We start from the raw sequence: 20,063 nt of genomic DNA, 5'->3' as shown, positions 1-20,063 counted from the left end.
AGATGGATTCAGGCAAATGAAGGGGTCTCAATGAAACAATAGAAAAATATTATCTAATGTGCTAGGGATGGTAACAGCTTGGTGAGAAAGACAATACATTTACAGAACTGAGTTGTTTATAAAAGCTCTCAGGCTTAACTACTTGTCCTTGTGTTCTTTCTTTAGGTAGAAAACGAGACCAATGTCCTACAAGATGGCTCTCTCATTGACCTGTGTGGAGCCACCCTTCTGTGGAGAACGGCAGATGGACTGTTTCACACTCCAACTCAGAAACACATTGAAGCTCTGCGACAGGAGATAAATGCTGCCAGACCACAGTGTCCTGTTGGGTTAAACACTTTAGCATTTCCCAGCATCAACCGTAAGGATGTGGTAGAAGAGAAACAGCCGTGGGCATACCTCAGCTGTGGTCATGTTCATGGCTATCACAACTGGGGACATCGCAGTGACACAGAAGCGAATGAGCGGGAATGTCCTATGTGCAGAACCATTGGCCCTTATGTGCCTCTCTGGCTTGGTTGTGAAGCAGGCTTTTATGTGGATGCTGGTCCTCCAACTCATGCTTTTACCCCTTGTGGACATGTGTGCTCTGAGAAGTCTGCAAAATACTGGTCTCAAATCCCCCTGCCTCATGGTACTCATGCATTTCATGCTGCGTGCCCTTTTTGTGCAACACAACTGTCTGGGGAACACAACTGCATCAAGCTAATTTTTCAGGGTCCAGTTGACTGATACCGCTTTACAATGACCACAATAACATTTTCTTTAACAATTTACTGTGAAGATTTTGCCACTAACTCTAAATTTTACCTTTTTTTATAATGTTATTAATAGGGTGGTAGGGTGGGGATGGGGAGCTGACAAAGGAAATTGTGAGGGACTGTGGTGGAATTGGGATACATTGATACCTGGAACTTGTCAGATATCAGTGGTGTTGCATGCTCAAAAGCAGCATATTCATGAAGTCTTCTTGGTTCAATTGTAGTATATTTGTAATCTTTTTATTAGTACCCTGGATGAGAAAAAGGTGTCTTAATGATTTTTTTTAAGCTAAGATTTTTTTAATGGAGAGGTTTTTTTTCTTCTAAACTTTGACAAGCCTTTAAAACCTATTTTTCAAATCTAGAAGGAGCATACAGAATGTAACTGTCTTTAATTTGTGATATAATTTAACTTGAATAGTTTCTCAAGGAGCTAATACAGAATGTGTGGACAGCCGTAGGTGAATGTTCACTGGAGATAATTGGATATGTAAGAGAAAAATCAGCTGTCTAAATTGTAGAGTATAAAAGCTATTAAAGTATCTATTATGGTATAACACAGCTGGCCAAAAAGGCATCAAAGATTACTTGAAACTGAGGAAATCCTGTTTGCATTGATTTCCTTTCAGTGTAAGATATCCACTGTTCATTATGTATGGTATATGGCTGATTTTTATTTTTCCTCCCCTTTCCCCCACTTTAACCTGCATCTGGTGAAACTGCTTTACTTTTTTTACATACTTAATCCTGGGTTTTAAGCCAGTGTTCTGTATATGTGTAGTCCAGCCTTTTTATTTCTGCTTAACTTAGCTTGCCCTAACTGCTCCTTGCATGCCCAGGACCATTGGGTTCATTGAGATGTAGCAAGCCTTTAAAAACTGCATTAATGAAGGGGTAGTCCTGCAGCAAAACAGAAGGTTTAGGTACAACTTATACAGAACTCATTTACATAGACCTAAATTCAGGAAAGCACTTAATTTGTGTTTAGATCTAAACCCATGGATGGGACTATTTAGATTCTCAAGTGCTTCAGTGGATTGTGGTTATATGCTGTTATGTTTTGAAATAAAAATGCAATTAGGAGTCAGGTTTTTTTTTTAAGCTCACTTACTAGCCAAAATGCTATAAGGAGAATGTCGATTCTAGTTCAGCTGTGTATTTTTGTTCAGTTTTCAACCTGCTCCCATCTGTCACCTTTTTTTTGCAGATTGAGCTGTGTTTGTATCCATTTTTTTTTTTTTTTCAAATGTGTGCAAATCAAACAGCATTCAAATGTAATCAAATATATGCACCAGGGTGGTACATATGAAGTGGATCACTTGAAATTCCTCACTTTTTGAGAGCTGATAAATGTTTACTGTGGAAAAAATTAAATCAGAATTTCATGAGATGTACCCTGCCCACTGTTAGTTTCATTTCATACAGGATGATAACGCTTTGATTTGTGATTTATTTAGTTTGGGTTTTTTTTCTTTTGCTTTCTGTACTTTTGGTATCTGAGGTATCAATATATCCAGGTTAAAAAAAAAAAAGTAAAGAATTCGGGAGAAAACTGTAACATCTTTAGACGAAATTGATCATTCAAGCTTAGTTCTGTTTAATCAACTATAGCTCTTTGCTATATTTGTGTCCTTTGTATAAATACATAATTTATATGATTTTAATATATTCTGTATATATATACTTGAATTGGCCTGTTCATATTTTGGTTGTAAAGTTGTTTTATAGTTAACCTTATAAACATTTTGCATGTCCCTTGCCAGTGGTGACGGGGCATACTTTGTCTGCTGCTGTTTTTAGTATGATTTTGCTGTATAAATGTTCAGCATTTTAATAATTTGGAAATATCTTTTCTTTTTATGCTTTTTCTGTTTTAAAAAAAGAAAACCTGCAGCATTTCCTCTAAATATCCCAAACTGTACAGGAAATAGGGTGAATCTTGTTAATCTAAAACTACATGCTTCTTCCTAGTGCCTTTTCAATGAGATCATCATCTTGTGATTCTGTATTCTGAGTCCTTACTCCCACAAGACAACCTTGTGGCTAATCATCAAGAGCAACAGCCCAGCCAGATTGGGAAGAAATGCCTTTGGCCTTCAGTTCCTTGTTGTGGTTTCTGTCATAAACGTGAAGGTGCCTCTTCCTTGTTTATATTCAGTACAAGTTCCTCAGGTCCCATATGCATACAGCAGCATTATTTCTATTTAGCATATATACCTCATCTGCAAGAGGCAGTCTCACCTCCACCAACTCCTTACTGGACTCTGTGAAACATTGTTCCTCACAAGATATGCTATGAAATACACTTTCAGGAAACGTTCTTTGTTGAATTAAGGCCATGAGCTATGTGTTAAGGCTGGTGGCCAGAAGTCTCAAGCTCCATGTATGACAGCTTCCAAGGTCTGGGATGGTAACTGTAGTACTGAGCGGAGCTGATCGGCACTTGCATGTGTGGTCTCCTTCTGAGCATAAATATATTGTAAACATGCAGGTTCCCAGGTATCTCCATTACTGAGCTGCTTTACTTTCTTCTTTCACTGTTGCAGTTTAATTGCTGCTTCAGGGCTCCATATAGCTATACCTTGTGCAAAGTGAATGTACAGTGTCAGAAGAATCCTCAGTGCAAACACCTAGCACACCATCTGGTTGTGTTGTGTTTGCCTTGCATGAAGTGGAAGGTCGACTACTGGTTTGTATCCAAGTGAAGCGTCTATTTTAAAAGACTTTTAAGCAAGACTGTTGTTTTCTTTCACTGTTGGCAATTCTGTGTAACACAAGGAATACTGCAGGGAGGAAAACTCTCCTGTTGGCTGGGAAGTAAACTCTGTACACAGTTCTTTGCGTGAATCCAGGTACTTTGCCATTAACCGGCATTCAGATCTAGGGTGAGTCCTGCAGACCTGGATTTGCTGTAAAGTTTGTAGCATTATTTTTCTCAAACACTCCTGCCACACTTACTGCTCTAATGAAATGATGGACTGTTGGGCTGATAGCCCTTTTCTCCTTCTCTCATCTCAGTAAACACACACCTTCTGGTCTGGTAACTCAATAGCGAAAGTATTTGCTGGGTAAATAAAACTAGTTCTGTTTGGAGTGAGTATACTTGAGAACCACTCTCAAACTTTGTTTTGAAAGCTTATTTCATTATTTCAGCGTTAGCTGTGATTCTCGTGTACCATTTCAAATGCTGATAAAGTGTACTGTAAAGAGTTTTTTCACTTGTTACTGTTGATTCTATTTGAATGCTTCAAAACCAGCTTTGACGGCGTAACTTAGAGGTAAAGGTATTTTTCTAGTCTGAACTTTAAAAATAAGTGTTATACCCACGCACGCTGGAGCTGTTACACTTCCCTTCTTCCTGGCAGCTTTTTGATACAAGTGCTGGAGTCTAAATAGACATCTGAGTGGTAAGCATTGTTCTTATTTTGGATTGTGGTCCAATTAGTATGAAAGAGTTAGCATGATACTGCATTTTAATCACATTTTTCTTTTCAAGTGTGGTCACTTTGTGTGTCAGGGTACAGTAGTAGTGCTGTATTGGCAGAGTAGTTATAGGAGGATTTGGTTTTGTCCTTTGTGAGGCTGGGAATGGGGCTCAGAAAAGACTAAAGCCACTGCTGGGCCAGTTCCAATAGGGACAGATCCCCTCTGAAGCAAAGGCATGCCAGGAACCCATCAGAAACATGATCTGAAAGCTGGTTCATGCTCTAAAAACGATTCTCCTCCAGTTCTTTGGGAAGCTCTGGATGGCATGGAAAGGCTGTGATCTTCCCAACAAAACACTGTGATGTTTTAGTGGGATTTCCTGGAATTAAGAGTGTTCTGCTTCAGAGCCTGAGTGTGGAGCAAAGCTGCTGAGTGATCACAGTGACAAACTGCAGTAGTCTCTGAATATAACCTGTTTTTTTTAACTTCATGCACCAGCCAAAGGAAACTTGGTTTCACCTGTGGTAATTTTCCTTTTAGTGCTGTTGCAGTAGTTGGTCACTTTGCTCACTATGTTTTTTTCCTTCTTCTGGAAGTGGAAGCTTTTCCAAGACTGTCATGTTTCTGTTCATCCAGCTCATAGTCTGATGGAATGCCACATGGAATGCGAAGTGGAATTGACAAGTTAGAGCTGTTGATGGGTGCAGGTAGGAGCAGAAGAGTCTGTTGGGTACGTGATTTGAGTTGGTGTGGACAGCCCAGTATTTCTTCAGTATTCTGGCCAGGGATTCCTCATTTGCTCAGTTCTCAGCCTCTCATGAGTTCTTGGCTCCTCTCACTTTCTATTTATCCATGTAGTTGCAGGTAAACAAATAAAGCTTGGAAAACAAGAGGAACAAAAAAAAAAACACCTTTCAGGCTTGCTTATCTCTTCAAGGGAAATATAAATTGGAGTTGCAAATGTCTCTTACAGATTTTCTTCATTAATCTAATTTTTATGAGGATTCTTTACAAGCCTTCGCACCTCATGTGAAATAAAAACAGGAGGTAAGGCTGTTTTTTGGGGGATTGGGGGAATGGAGAGGGGGTAGTCACAGTAGTTCTGCAGGCTGTGTGCAAACCACACACTGTTCTTGAAAAATCAGTTGTCAGCCTTGGCAGGTAGCAAAGATGGATATTTACCTTTTGTGGTGATAAGAGTTTTCATTTATTGGCAGTGGAACAAAAATACAAGTTGCTTGAACAATCAGACTACAGGTGAAACTGGTGGCTGTCATGATTTCCTTTTAACGGCATATTTATACTTTGCTCATGGGCGATTCAGTTTTCCAGTCCTCTGTAAGTCTGTTCTGTTCATGTCGTGGCAATTAGGGATAGTGTTGCTTTCCTCTTGGATTAAATACACGATGGAGAGCCCCTGGAAGGCGCCTTCTTGGGACCCAACCGTAGTAAAAATCACATGCAGGGAAGTCCAGCATGATGGAGATGTTTACCTTTCAACAGTGTTAGCAGTTGCTACAGTTCCGGGTATATTTGTAAAATTAGTCTTTTATATACTGTATGAAATGGACTGAAAGAATTTCTTTGCTGTTGTACCTGTGGGAGTACAAGCCATTTTACAGAAAAAAAAAAAATCTCAGTATTGACTCCTTCGGTGTTTTCTCCCTGCTGGTTGGCTGTCAGGGTTTAACTTTGATTTGCAAAATATATAAATAACTTAAACAGTTTCTCCTACCCTTTTATCTCCTTTCTTCTCAGAAACAAAAACCTAAGCTTTTGAGGATTCTTATGTATTCAAGGTGTAGTGGAGTGTACTCAGGTGTAAGCGCCCTGAAATTTCAGTTAATTCACTTCCCTGATTTTTAAATTGAACTGTTTGTTTTCAATGCCAACTGCCTTCTTGCGGTGTTAACATAATTGCTAAATAAAAGCAATTTCCAGGAATAATATGCTTTGTGACTCTTAAAATTAATTTCCATAATGGTAATTCAGTGTTCTGTTTGTGTCTGTGTATTCATCCCTTTTTGTATGCAGTCCCTCTGAGTATGCAAGCTGCTTTTTTTTTTTTTTTAATGAGCTAAAATGAATTGTCAGCCTTTCTTGGTAAGCAGGAAAAAATAAATGTTGGTGTGAGAATAGGAAAGGGAAATAAGGATATCTACAACTTCTTTTAGATGTGGTTGTCGGCCAGCTGACTGTCAGGCGTCCTTGTAATTGAAGAATGCTAAACACTTTCCAGGGAGGATGCTCCCACGTGAATGTGAGGAGGAAGCTTTGGGTTTGTGTGTAACTGCATGTCCGCCTCTCCGTAGAAGAGCAAACCCTCTCCTCTGGGACTGTTGCTGTCGGTGCAGGGACTGGCTTCACTCAGAACATCCTTAATGGTGCTGGACACACACTGTACAGACCTGCTCAGACCGGTCTCTACGCCAGTGGGTTTCTGAAGAGCTAATCTGTGCTTGAAGTGCGGTGCATGGGTGGAGGACAGCAGTTCACACCTGGCAAAGGTAGACATGATCTGATTCTGTTTAAAGCAGAAGCAACTGCAAAGAAGTACTTCTGCTGGGGGTGGTGAGAGAGGTTTCTGCTAATCCTTTGAGGGGGAGACACGCCTGGAGGCAGGAACAAGGACGGAGTGGGAGGCGTGGGGAGCTCTGGTAGCTGAGGTGGCTGCTGGTAACCCAGAGATCAGACTATAGTACCCCTTGGTAATAACCTTCTGTGAGCTTTTTGTGCAAATTCCATGGATTTTTGTATCAGTTCCATCAGATAACAGGAGTTTGGCTTTTAATTCCAACCTATAGCTTTTAGTCTGTGCTCAGTTTACTTTCTGCAAGACAACAGGACCAAATGTCATCCTAATGATCCCATTCCCTTCCTGCCTTTCTCATTCTTCTAACTACCTGATGAGAGATGCTGCGGTCTCTTTTCACTCCTCAGTGAAGAGTAAGTATTCCTGCCTCTCTGTTACCTGGCTGTAAAACTTCACTTGTTTTGAAGCTTGTTCTGAGCTTGTGCTGCTCAGAAATGGTTTTTGTGAGAGGTTTCCAGAGCATTTGTGATTACTGATTCTCTTTCCCTTTCAAAGTGCTGCTGTATGGATGCATATTTTTAGGAGGAACTTAGGAAATCTCTTTCCTAAATCTAAGGCAGACAGAAATTTGGCATAGGAGTCTGAGCCTGTTATTCCTTTTTAACTTGCTGAAAAGGTGTGTCTGAAGATGGGCTCAAGATGAGCAAATACTTAACAGCACAAAAGAACTCAGTAGAAACCCAACTACATCAGTGCTTAGAATCATACAGAATCATAAAATGGTTTGTGTTAGAAGGGGCCTTAAAGCGCATCCAGTTCCAAACCATGCCATAGGCAGGGACACCTTCCACTACACTGGGTTGCTCCAAGCCCTGTCCAACCTGGCCTTGAACATTGCCAGGGATGGGGCAGCCACAGCTTCTCTGGGCAACCTGTGCCAGCGCCTCACCACCCTCACAGGGAAGAATCTGAACCTCCCCTCTGTCAGTTTAAAGCCATTCCTTGTTGTCCCATCACTTACATATGTGAAGAAATACATTTTGTGAAGTATTTGCCTTACATGCTGTTTTGCTAGAGCTAGCTAAAGCAGTTTGCAGGGGCCATCGCCTTCGAAATAAGTGGAAATGTGCAACTGAAGAAGGCTGTACTGAAGTCTAAAACTAGCCTCAGACTCCCTTGCTGTATGCTGAGGTGCTGGGGACCCTTACTGCCCCTTCCAGAGAAGCATCTTAGACTCCCCTTGTTGGTCTGGGGTTAAACAGCAGAGTGTGGCTGGAGCTGTGCCCACAGACCACAAAGGGATGCTGGTGGGTCTCCTTATGGATGGTTTCTCTATGGCATTTCTGCACAGAGCCTTGTGGAGGCGAGGGAGGTGTGTGTGCCATGGGCAGCTCCCAGGTGGCTGGAATCCAGTTGTGGCTCCATGGAGAGCTGCACAGCCAGGTTTGTCAGGAAGGAAGGGAGCCAGGCTTGGCCTCAGCCTCAAGGGACATGTGGGATTTGGGCCAAATTGCCTCTCAGGCTGAGGCCACAAATCCAGCTCAGCAAGCTGGGGAGAGCAATGAGTAACATCTGGCTCATCTTGGGTCTGTGGTGCATCCCTTCCCCTCTTATTTCTCTACGATTAAATCAAAGTGAGGAGCCAGGGTGTCCTGGGTTCAGCAGTAGCAGTCATGTTTTTCCTTTGTGTTAGCTGGTGCAGTGCTGTGTTTTGACTTCCAGCCTGAGAACAGTGTTGGTGAAGCCGATGTTTTCAGTTGTTGCTAAGTGATGTTTACCCTGACCAAGGACTTTGTGAGGCTCATGCTCTGCCAGGGAGGAGGGGAAGCTGTGAGGAAGCAGAGATGGGGCGCCTGACCCGGGCTAGCCAGGGAGGTATTCCATACCACAGCACGTCATGGCCGGGGTGGGGGTAACTGGGAGTTACCCAGAAGGACACGGGCTTCCGGGTGGAACTCGTTTCTTGGCCGGTGGTATCGTATTCTCTTCCCTTGTTATTTTCCCTTATCATTGTTGTAGTTGGTGGTAGCGGTGGTGATTTGTGTTGTACATTGGTTGCTGGACTGTTCTTGTCTCAACCCGTGGGAGTTGCACTCTTTCGATCCTCCTCCCCGTTCCTCCAGGAGCGGGGAAGGGGAGAGCCCCGGTGCGGGGCAGGGGGGACGGGACAGGACGGACCTCGATTGTTGTCAGCTCAGCACCACTCACTGGGAGTGAGTGAACAAGTTACCTGACTGGGTTTAAACCACGACAGTTCTTTTTGGCGCCCAACGTGGGGCACGAGGGGTTGAGATAAGAACAGGTCTGACTGGATTGATAGTCACTCGTCACAATGCTGATTTATTGGCTCTCAAGGTTGTTCCTCTTGATCTCACAGTTTCAGTATATCGTATCTTACTCCCATCCGGTATTTGCTGTATTAGCGTTTTTCAAGTGTGGGGCTTGGGCTAAGGTTTTTGTCCCATTGTACTTTATGGTAATGACTTGTAATACAATAGAATCATTGATCATGAAACTGATCTGGCTTATGTTCCCAGTGTGGTCACCACATTTATACTTTGGGAGGTATATGATGGAGGTGCTTAGCAATTACACATCTTTTTTCTCCTTCTCAGGTGCTCAACCTGGGAAGGAGACATCCTTTTACCCTCCCAGTCGTCCCCCCAGACCATTTACATTTGAGAGTTTTGAAGTTTTTGAATGGCCTTTTAATGCTGTTGAGACTTGTTTGCTGATGGTGATGGGAATCACCATGCTAACACGCATACAGAGTGTATTTTGCCCACTACTGATTTCAAGAGTTAAGCAGAGTCAGGTTTGGGTCTTGTCTGGGGTCAAACGACGATGTAGGAGGACCAAGAGATTTTCTCTGAGGCTGGACAGCCATGAGTGGCAGGGTGTGTGGGATAGTATGGGCAAGTATCTAGGTCGGTGGGCCCCTCCAGTACTTTGGAATTTCACTACTGAACAACTGCAAAATCCAGAAGAATTAGTAAAACACTTAAATGAGGTGTGTGGTCATTCTGGCCATACCAGAGATGGACAAATCACGGCAACGTGCTGGGGCTTGGCGTACGCTTACAGGGCCTTGTTCAACACTATCCAGCACCTTCAAAAGGAAAAGAATGTCGGCAGATCTGAGGGCAAAGCAGCAGTCGCTACTCAAACTTTGGCTGCAATGAACAGCACAGCTACCCCAGCGGCAAGTACAGCAGCTGCTCAAACTTCAACTGCAACAGACAGCGCAGTTACCCCAGCTCCAAGCACAGCAGCTACACCACCCCCAGCAACAAGTACAGTTGCTACTCAAACCACAGTGATAATCACTGCAGCCAAACCAGAGGACCAATTCGGACCAATATCGGTTGCCCCTGTACGCAAGAGAACAAGTAAAAAGGAGGCAAAAAGGGTGAAGCGAGATGAAGAACCAATGAATTCACCACCCGGTCCAGAATCTGATCAGGAGTCATCATCACATGACAAAGAAGAAGAAGAAGAAGAAGAAGAAGAGGTAACTTCTCGACCTCGGACCTCAACCGAGCTGCGGAATATGCGAAAAGATTTTACTCGTCAACCAGGGGAGCACATCATCACCTGGTTACTCCAATGCTGGGACAATGGGGCCGATGGTCACGAACTAGAAGGTACAGAAGCCAAGCAGCTGGGATCACTTGCTAGAGAAGGGGGAATTGACAAAGCAATTGCAAGAGAGAAAAAGTCCCTCAGCCTTTGGAGCCGGCTCTTGGCAGCTGTGAAAGAAAGGTTTCCGTACAAGGACGATGTTACGAGTTGTTCGGCCAAGTGGACTACTATAGACAAAGGCATCCAGTCTCTGAGGGAATCAGCCATCGTAGAGATGCTCTATCACATCAAGCCGAATAACGGGGATACACCTATAGATCCAGATGAAGTTGAATGTACACGACCCATGTGGCGAAAACTTACACGGAATGCACCGTCATTATATGCCCATTCATTGGCAACAGTAACCTGGAATGACATAGTACCACTAACAGTGGATGAAATGGTTCATAAACTCCGAGAGTTCGAAGACAACCTCACCCCTTCCATCATCTCAGCTGTGAAAAAACTGTCCCAGGACCTCGAACAATTGAGGGACGATCTATCTGATTTATCCAGCTCCTCACGTGTACCAACACACATCTCAGCTATTAACAAAAGGCGTCCTATTGTTCAAGAGAGGAGATACAGGAGGTATACGCCACGGGGTACCCTATGGTTTTACCTGCTGGATCACGGAGAAGACATGACAAAGTGGGATGGAAAACCTACTTCAGCTTTGGAGGAACGGGTGAGTGAACTGAAGAGGGGAGCAAGGGCCAAGGCTGATCGTCCCATGAGAGCTACGGCTTCAGTCTCTGGTGAGCAGTTTCCCAGATGGAATGGAAGAGCTGATTTTACTCCAGCTCCTGTGATAACGAAGAATAATCCCTTTCACCACGACTTAAGTGTCCAATGCTGTGACGACCATTAGAGGGGCCCTGCCTTCAGCCAGGTGGAGGTAGGGGACAATCGGATTTACTGGACTGTGTGGATCAGATGGCCTGGCACATCAGTCCCACAGAAGTATAAGGCTCTAGTAGATACTGGTGCACAGTGTACCCTGATGCCATCAAGCTGTCAAGGGGTGGAACCCATCTATATTTCTGGAGTAACAGGAGGATCCCAAGAGTTGACTGTGCTGGAGGCTGAAATCAGCCTGACTGGGAGGGAATGGCAAAAGCACCCTATTGTGACTGGTCCAGAGGCTCCATGCATCCTCGGCATAGACTACCTCAAGAGAGGGTACTTCAAAGACCCAAAAGGGTACCAGTGGGCTTTTGGTATTGCTGCTTTGGAGACTGAGGAAATTGCGCAGCTGTCCACCTTGCCTGGTCTCTCAGAAGATCCCTCTCCTGTGGGGTTGCTGAAAGTTGAAGAACAGCAAGTGCCAATTGCAACCACAACAATGCACCGGCGGCAATATCGCACCAACCGAGACTCCCTGATTCCCATCCATCAGCTGATCCGTAGACTGGAGAGTCAGGGGGTGATCAGCAGGACCCGCTCGCCCTTTAATAGCCCCATATGGCCAGTGCGAAAGTCTAATGGAGAATGGAGACTAACAGTAGACTATCGTGGCCTGAATGAAGTCACACCACCATTGAGTGCTGCTGTACTGGACATGCTAGAGCTTCAGTATGAACTAGAGTCAAAGGCAGCCAAGTGGTATGCCACGATTGATATTGCCAATGCATTTTTCTCAATTCCTTTGGCAGCAGAGTGCAGGCCACAGTTTGCTTTTACTTGGAGGGGTGTCCAGTTCACTTGGAACCGACTGCCCCAGGGGTGGAAACACAGCCCTGCCATTTGCCATGGACTGATCCAGACTGCACTGGAACAGGGGCAAGCTCCAGAACACCTGCAATACATTGATGACATTATTGTGTGGGGCGATACAGCGGAAGAAGTCTTTGAGAAAGGGAGGAAAATAATCCAAATCCTGCTGAAAGCCAGTTTTGCCATAAAACGGAGTAAGGTCAAGGGACCTGCACAGGAGATTCAATTTTTGGGAATAAAATGGCAAGATGGACATAGACAGATCCCCACAGATGTGATCAACAAGATAACAGCAATGTCTCCACCAACTAATAAGAAAGAAACACAAGCTTTCTTGGGTGCAGTGGGGTTCTGGAGAATGCACATCCCAAATTACAGTTCGATTGTAAGCCCTCTCTATCATGTGACCCGGAAGAAGAATGATTTTAAATGGGGCCCTGAGCAACAACAAGCCTTTGAGCAAATTAAACGCGAGATGGTTCATGCAGTAGCCCTTGGACCAGTCCGGACCGGACCAGATGTAAAAAATGTACTGTACACTGCAGCTGGGGAGAACGGTCCTACCTGGAGCCTCTGGCAGAAAGCTCCAGGGGAGACTCGAGGTCGACCCCTCGGCTTTTGGAGTCGGGGATACAAAGGATCTGAGGCCAGCTATACCCCAACTGAGAAAGAGATACTGGCAGCCTATGAAGGGGTTTGAGCTGCTTTGGAAGTGATTGGCACTGAAGCACAGCTCCTCCTGGCACCCCGGTTGCCTGTGCTGGGCTGGATGTTCAAAGGCAGGGTCTCCTCTACACATCATGCAACTGATGCTACATGGAGTAAATGGGCTGCACTAATTACACAACGAGCTCTAATAGGAAATCTCAGTCGTCCAGGCATTCTAGAAGTCATCATGGACTGGCCAGAGGGCAAAGATTTCGGAATGTCACCAAAGGAGGAGGTGGTGCGTGCTGAAGAGGCCCCACCATATAATAAACTGTCAGAAAGTGAAAAGCAGTATGCCTTGTTTACTGATGGCTCTTGCCGTATTGTGGGAAAGCATCAGAAATGGAAGGCAGCTGTATGGAGTCCTGGACGACAAGTTGCAGAAACTGCTGAAGGAGAGGGTGAATCGAGTCAGTTTGCCGAGGTGAAAGCCATCCAGCTGGCCCTGGACATTGCCGAACGAGAAAAGTGGCCAGTACTTTATCTCTATACTGACTCATGGATGGTGGCAAATGCCCTGTGGGGGTGGTTGCAGCAATGGAAGCAGAGCAACTGGCAACGCAGAGGTAAATCCATCTGGGCTGCTGCACTGTGGAAAGATATTGCTGCCAGGGTGCAGAACCTGGTGGTGAAGGTACGCCATGTAGATGCCCATGTACCCAAGAGTTGGGCCACTGAGGAACACCAGAACAACCAACAAGTGGATGAAGCTGCTAGGATTCAAGTGGCTCAGATGGACTTAGATTGGCAGCATAAAGGTGAATTATTTTTGGCCCGGTGGGCCCATGACACTTCAGGCCATTAGGGCAGAGATGCAACATATAGATGGGCCCGTGACCGAGGGGTGGACTTAACAATGGACACTATTGCCCAGGTTATTCATGAGTGTGAAACATGTGCTGCAATTAAACAAGCCAAGCGGTTAAAGCCTCTTTGGTATGGAGGACGATGGTTGAAGTATAAATATGGGGAGGCCTGGCAGATTGACTATATCACACTGCCACCAACCCGCCAAGGCGAGCGCCATGTGCTTACCATGGTGGAAGCAACCACCGGGTGGCTGGAAACACACGCTGTGCCCCATGCCACTGCCCGGAACACCATCCTGGGCCTTGAGAAACAGATTTTGTGGTGACACGGCACCCCAGAGAGAATTGAGTCAGACAATGGGACTCATTTCCGGAATAACCTTATAGATATTTGGGCCAAAGAGCATGGCATTGAGTGGGTATATCACATCCCCTACCATGCACCAGCCTCTGGGAAAATGGAACGGTACAATGGGCTGTTAAAAACTACACTGAGAGCAACGGGTGGGGGAACTTTCAAGCATTGGGATACACACTTACCAAAGGCCACCTGGTTGGTCAACACCAGAGGATCTGCCAACAGGGCTGGCCCAGCCCAGTCAGAACTTTTACATATTGGAGAGGGGGACAAAGTTCCCGTGGTGCATATGAAGAATTTGCTGGGGAAGACAGTCTGGGTAATTCCTGCTTCAGGTAAAGGCAAACCCACTTGTGGGACTGCTTTTGCTCAGGGACCTGGATATACTTGGTGGGTAATGCGGGAAGATGGGGAAGTCCGATGTATACCTCAAGGGGATTTGATTTTAGGGGAAAACAGCCAGTGAACTCAATTGTATGCTGTTTCCTGCTGTGTAATGCTTTTATAGCCCATCAACTAGATGTCTCCAGGTCACCAGCGACTGGCCCTGACTTCCCTCCAGCCATCATCCCAACAGAGAATGAACTTTGAACATCATGGACCAAATGGACTCGGCAGCATTATAGGGATTGGTCCATGCTCTAAGAAAATGATCTTTTCCTCTTGGTCTGTATGTATATGGAGGTATATATGTGGGAGAGGGATGGTGTATTGAAAATGTGGGATCTGAGCACGACGTGAATGGTATGGAATAAGGGGTGGATAATGTCCTGGGTTCAGCAGTAGCAGTCATGTTTTTTCCTTTGTGGTAGCTGGTGCAGTGCTGTGTTTTGACTTCCAGCCTGAGAACAGTGTTGGTGAAGCCGATGTTTTCAGTTGTTGCTAAGTGATGTTTACCCTGACCAAGGACTTTGTGAGGCTCATGCTCTGCCAGGGAGGAGGGGAAGCTGTGAGGAAGCAGAGATGGGGCGCCTGACCCGGGCTAGCCAGGGAGGTATTCCATACCACAGCACGTCATGGCCGGGGTGGGGGTAACTGGGAGTTACCCAGAAGGACACGGGCTTCCGGGTGGAACTCGTTTCTTGGCCGGTGGTATCGTATTCTCTTCCCTTGTTATTTTCCCTTATCATTGTTGTAGTTGGTGGTAGCGGTGGTGATTTGTGTTGTACATTGGTTGCTGGACTGTTCTTGTCTCAACCCGTGGGAGTTGCACTCTTTCGATCCTCCTCCCCGTTCCTCTGGGAGTGGGGAAGGGGAGAGCCCTGGTGCAGGGGGCGGGGGGGGGACGGGACACGATGGCTCTCGATTGTTGTCAGCTCGGCACCACTCACTGGGAGTGAGTGAACAAGTTACCTGACTGGGTTTAAACCATGACACAGGGATAGGGTGGAGGAAGGGAGAATGGACTGCAGTGACTCTCCTGATGAGAGGCTCCAGACAAGGACTGGGCTAAGCTTTCTCCAAGCAGTGCCTGTACAAAGCGGATTTTCTTCTCACGGTAGATGTGATTCAGCCTGCACGCACCCTGCCTGTATGTATACCAGGGGCCCTGGGCTCACATCTGTGCTGCTTCATACTCCTGGGAAAGCTGTTTTGCTTTTTCCTCTCCTGTGTGCGCCCAGGTTGTCTTGTTCTGATTGGAAATCTTGACTTCCAGTGAAATCTTCAGGTTGATGCAGAAAGGTGCTTACAAGAGCTGCCACAGCCACCATGTGCTGTGGAGGTTGTATGGGCACCTAAAGCCAACAAAATAACTGATCCCAGGGGAAGGCAGCACATTAACAGGGAGGGCAGGTCTGAATGCTGCTTTTCGCTTTTCAACCATTGGGTTAGATGTTATTCATTTCCCCTTTGTTATCTAAAGAATAGGAACTGCAGGGCTACCCAGCCCCGCTTGGAGGTTTGAAACGATTTGAGGGTTTTCTGAAAGAAATATGGCTTTAGCCTGAAGGGTTTTATCCCTGCTCCCTGGAGGATGTTTATTATCCCCAAGGGAAAAGCAATGTTTCTCTTCTTTTAATGGGAACGTTCCCTACAGAAAAGTGTTTTCCTGTGTGTGCTTGTTCTTCACCCTCCCTGAACTCCTAAGGGTGCCATCCTTTTGGTGAGATCTATTTTCTCCTTTCCCTCCTTTCCAGTCAAGATACACCACCCCAGACACAAAGTCCTTTGGCCAGGCCCTACATATCAGTATCCTCCTGCCTTTTCCTTGGCTGGGGAGAGTCGTGCTGGCAAGGAGAGTCAGCCCCTCCTCAGGAGGAGAGCCAGGAGAGTCACTTCAAGCCAGATCAGGAGCGTCTGGGGATTTGAGTGCATGCAACTGAACATGTCTAGACAGCCAGGAGCCTCCAGTGGAGAGAACAGTGAGTTTTACAGCGGTCCTTGATGTGCAAGGAGAGATGGTTCCTCCCCAGCACACGTGTGGGCCAGATGTTCTTCCTTGCCATTGCTGCAGTGATCTGTGGTCTCCTGAGCTGCGTGGACAGCAAACAGTGAAGGTGGGCTCTTGTCCTCATACCTAAGCTGAGGTTTGCCTGGCAGGGACAGGCATGTGTGCAGCAGATGCAGAAAGGACTCAAGATGCATGTGGAGCAGCAGGGACCTGCTGCCTGGGCTGGCAGGCATTAGGGAAGACTCAGGTTCAGTCTATTCATGTAGGTTTCAATTCAGCAGCAGCAGATCTGGTGTGTCCCAGCTAGGGTGGACTTGTCACAAGCCATTAGGTCAGAAAGTGCATGCCAAGCGGCTGTCTGAGTGGGACTTCCAGCCTAGGGAAGCACACAAATATCCAAAGCTTTTTATGTTTCTTTTTCACTTGGACAGAATTTGCAGGTGGAAGAAGAGATTTATAGTAAAATTTATATAATTCATATCCCTACAGTTAAGGAAGTACGTGTAGCCTCAGTGGAAGGGTGCTGAATTTAAGGCAAAGGAGCAACTTGCTTGTCTTCATCCTAAGCATTATTTGATCCGGTTTTCAAGGAAGGTAATTTTTTTTGTTGTTTGCTCACAAATGCAATGCTCCACTGCTGTAGATTGCTCCAAATAGAAAAACATCTGATCTGGATAAAGTTTCCCCCACTTGGAAAACTTCAGCAAGTTTGGTCTGAATAAACCCTGTAGTGTGAGCATCATCGCTTCTCCATCAACTTCCCAACAGAAGTGTTGGGAGTGGATTGTTCTGCAGCAGCTCTCAGCATTTTAAACCTTTATCTTGAAAAATTAAATCAATTAAAACGCTGAAAATGTCTTTTTAACCTTTCCAGAAAGGTTCAGAGGTTCAAGCTAATGTCTCCACAGTGGTTCTGGTTACTGCACGCATCATGTGTGCCAGCAAATACAGCAGAAATGTCCTGGAAACCCCAAAGTCTCTTCAAGTGCTTCACGATGCCAGACTGGCCAGAAAGAGAACCCAGCCCCTGTCTGCAGATTGAAGGACTTGCTGTATTTTGTGTTCAAGGTCTGCAATTAATAAACACAGAGCCTGCTAGGAGATAGGGCCCTGGCTGCTCATCTCAGGAAATGTAAGTCAATGCCCTTCTACAGGGGCTGAAGAAACTACTGTGCTACGCTTCTCTGGATCCGGCTGCTGTTCAAGGGAAGCTTTTGGAAACAGATCTAGGGTGTTTGGCAGGAGTTCTCCAAAGCAGGGCTGGGTTTAGCTTGGGAGGATAAAGCACTGTTAATGTCACTGCCCCGTCTGTATTCCTGCATCTCCTGTGCCCTGCAAACAGGGATCAAAGCAGCCAGTTCCTGCCCTTCTGAACCGAAGATATGCTTGCACTGATGGATTTCTCTAGGGAAAATATAAAAATAAATAAATCTTGGTTTTGAAACAAAGAATAAATTCACAGTGCGATCACAGCATCTACTGGATAACATAGCCCAGGGTTTGCTTTGGCAGCCCTTCCCAGTACCCAGGTTTCCTGCAGGGCATCAAGCAGCCCTAATTTACAGCTTCCAGCCTCGGGGCTTGTATAAGCTCTTCTTTCAAGAGGGATGTGACAAGGGTTAAACCCTCAGTATTTACCTGCTGATGAAGCTGGCCAGAGTGTGGCTTTTACTAGAATCAGCCGTTTCTGGCTTAGTTTTGTTCCTGTTGACAGTATCACTACAGGATTATGCATTGATGTTGAGTTGCCTCCTACTGTCTTCGTGAGCTTGTCCCGAGGCTCTCCATGGTAAAAACCCAAAGCACCATCACCCTCAAGCAATTGCTCTGCTCTGTTTCTGGTGACCTACTGGTTTCTCAAAGCACTAGCCTGTGGGCTGTGTTAAAGGGCTGTATGGAAAGGAAAGAGCAGTAGTTGTCCCAGGGGCGGTGGCTGGGCACAGTGGGATGCTGCAGGAAGAGGGAATGAGGGGAGATGGACACATGGATGGGAACCTAGCTGGGATGAGCCACTATCGTCAGGCTTTTGCTGAGGGTTTGGTGGCTCTAGAGGCTTGTGGGTCCGAGTACACTTAGACAGTGCCTTGCTAGTGTGTCTTAATAAGTTACCCTGGGTAACTGAGTGCATGAATTAGTGCATGGAAGGAAAACGAAGGATCAGAAGTTAATGGCTGCTGAGTGTTTTGGCACCCAGCACAGACTCTGAAAGCAGATGGATGAGGAGATGGCTGCTGAGAGCCAGTGCCAGCCAAAGTGGTGCCTGCTCCCGCTGCAGTGGTGCTCCCCAAACCTCCCTCCTCAGGGTATTGCTTGGGGCCACCTTCAATCCACAGGTCTGAGACATGAGGGATCAAAAACCCAGCCCAGGCTGCTGGGTGCCAGTCTGGTTTGAGCTTGTGTCCAACCAATGCATCTCTCCCAAGACACAGCCCCACTTTTGAGCTGTTTGGAGAGGAATATACCTGCCTTCCCTTGGAGGCTGTCCTGCTGTTACTCACCCTCCCCATGAATGAGGTATGCCTCATTATTTCAATAGAGTCTGGCCCTGCTTTTCAACCATTCTCCTTCAAAACAGGCTACAAACCCTTCAGTTCTCAGGTTTTTCTTCCTGTTCAGGCTCACGGATGTAGTCAAGCCGGCATCAATCTTCTTTCCCATAAGCTTAAGCAGGATGAGATCCTTACAAGCCTTTCTATATGGTTTATTTTTCTGCCCTTAAAACCATTTTTGTGCTCTTTCAAGTTTCTCCACTAGCTCTCTGCCTGCACTTCCCTGCTGAGCTCCTCAGTGGGATACGGAGATGTAAGTTCACATCCCATCTTTGCAACCACCCTAGTCATACCCGCAAGGCTCCGGGTGTCTGGTAAGTAGTGAATGTTGCTGACATGAACTGGGTGGGATTGGGGCTTCCCTGCCTGCAGACCCCCACCTGAAACCCGCTCTCCTCACTGCCAGCAGCCCCAATCCAGGGCTGTGCTCAGCCTGCCAAACGAGCCCCTTTGCTCTAATAAATGTCCTCCCTCCCTCGTTACTTGTCACTCTGCACACACTCAGCATAGATGTTCAGAAACATTTCTAGCTCATTAATAACAAGGTCCCCAGGCAGCGGCTCAGCACTGATCCCCACTGTGCCCTGGGGAGCTCCCCCAAGCCAGAGTCTGGTATTGACCACTCCATAAGCCACTTCGCCTGTGTTTATTGATATTTTGCAGTCCTGCTTTCAAGTGTCAGGGTGTTCAAAGTCAAAAGCCTCCTGGAAGTCTCTTTGCATTCCCTACAGTGTGCTGGGCTGTTTGTAAACCTGAGCATTAGCTCATTAAGAATAACAGCACGTGTGTTTTGCTTATTTCCTACACAGCCATCCAGTGGAACCAGTTATTTTTGCATTTTGTTATTCTTTGGGTTGAATTCTGCACTGATGCATGTGGTTTTACACCTGGGACAGACATCTGGTGGAAGCAGCCTGGATTGCCCCCATTGCCTCATTTGATCCTAGATCCACACTAAACTATCTTTCTGTTTTTGGAGATCTCCCATGCTGCCCATAATTAATCAGATATTATTAGCAGTGCTGTGTCGGCTGCCACTTGGCTCTGGGGGGTTTCTTGCCTCTGGTTTTTATGGGAGCGGAGTCATGGCGTGCAGAGATAACCGACTGCTGCTTGCACTAGAAATGCACTTCTTCACCCTGTCTGCTCATGCACGCACACTCTGCACCCAGGCAATTGCTTTCTAC

At 46.0% G+C, this 20,063-nt stretch overlaps 1 protein-coding gene across 3 annotated transcripts in view; it reads left to right on the top strand.

The window, feature by feature from the left end:
* Positions 1–2,598, top strand: part of PELI2 (pellino E3 ubiquitin protein ligase family member 2) — an 80,152-nt gene extending 77,554 nt beyond the window's left edge. For all 3 annotated transcript variants that reach the window (XM_062618446.1, XM_062618447.1, XM_062618445.1), the window contains one exon: positions 166–2,598. In XM_062618446.1, the coding sequence (XP_062474430.1) occupies positions 166–732 (567 nt within the window). In that variant the 3' untranslated portion in view covers positions 733–2,598. The remainder of the gene's footprint in view (positions 1–165) is intronic.
* The last annotated feature ends 17,465 nt before the right edge of the window (positions 2,599–20,063 follow it).

The sequence above is a fragment of the Pezoporus occidentalis genome, unplaced genomic scaffold (genome assembly GCF_034315485.1).
Source record: "Pezoporus occidentalis ecotype Australia unplaced genomic scaffold, CSIRO_AGI_Poc_V1 ctg200, whole genome shotgun sequence".
In the NCBI taxonomy this organism is placed as follows: domain Eukaryota; kingdom Metazoa; phylum Chordata; class Aves; order Psittaciformes; family Psittacidae; genus Pezoporus; species Pezoporus occidentalis.
Note: the sequence above shows the minus strand (reverse complement) of the source record. Positions and strands in the feature narration are given on the sequence as shown.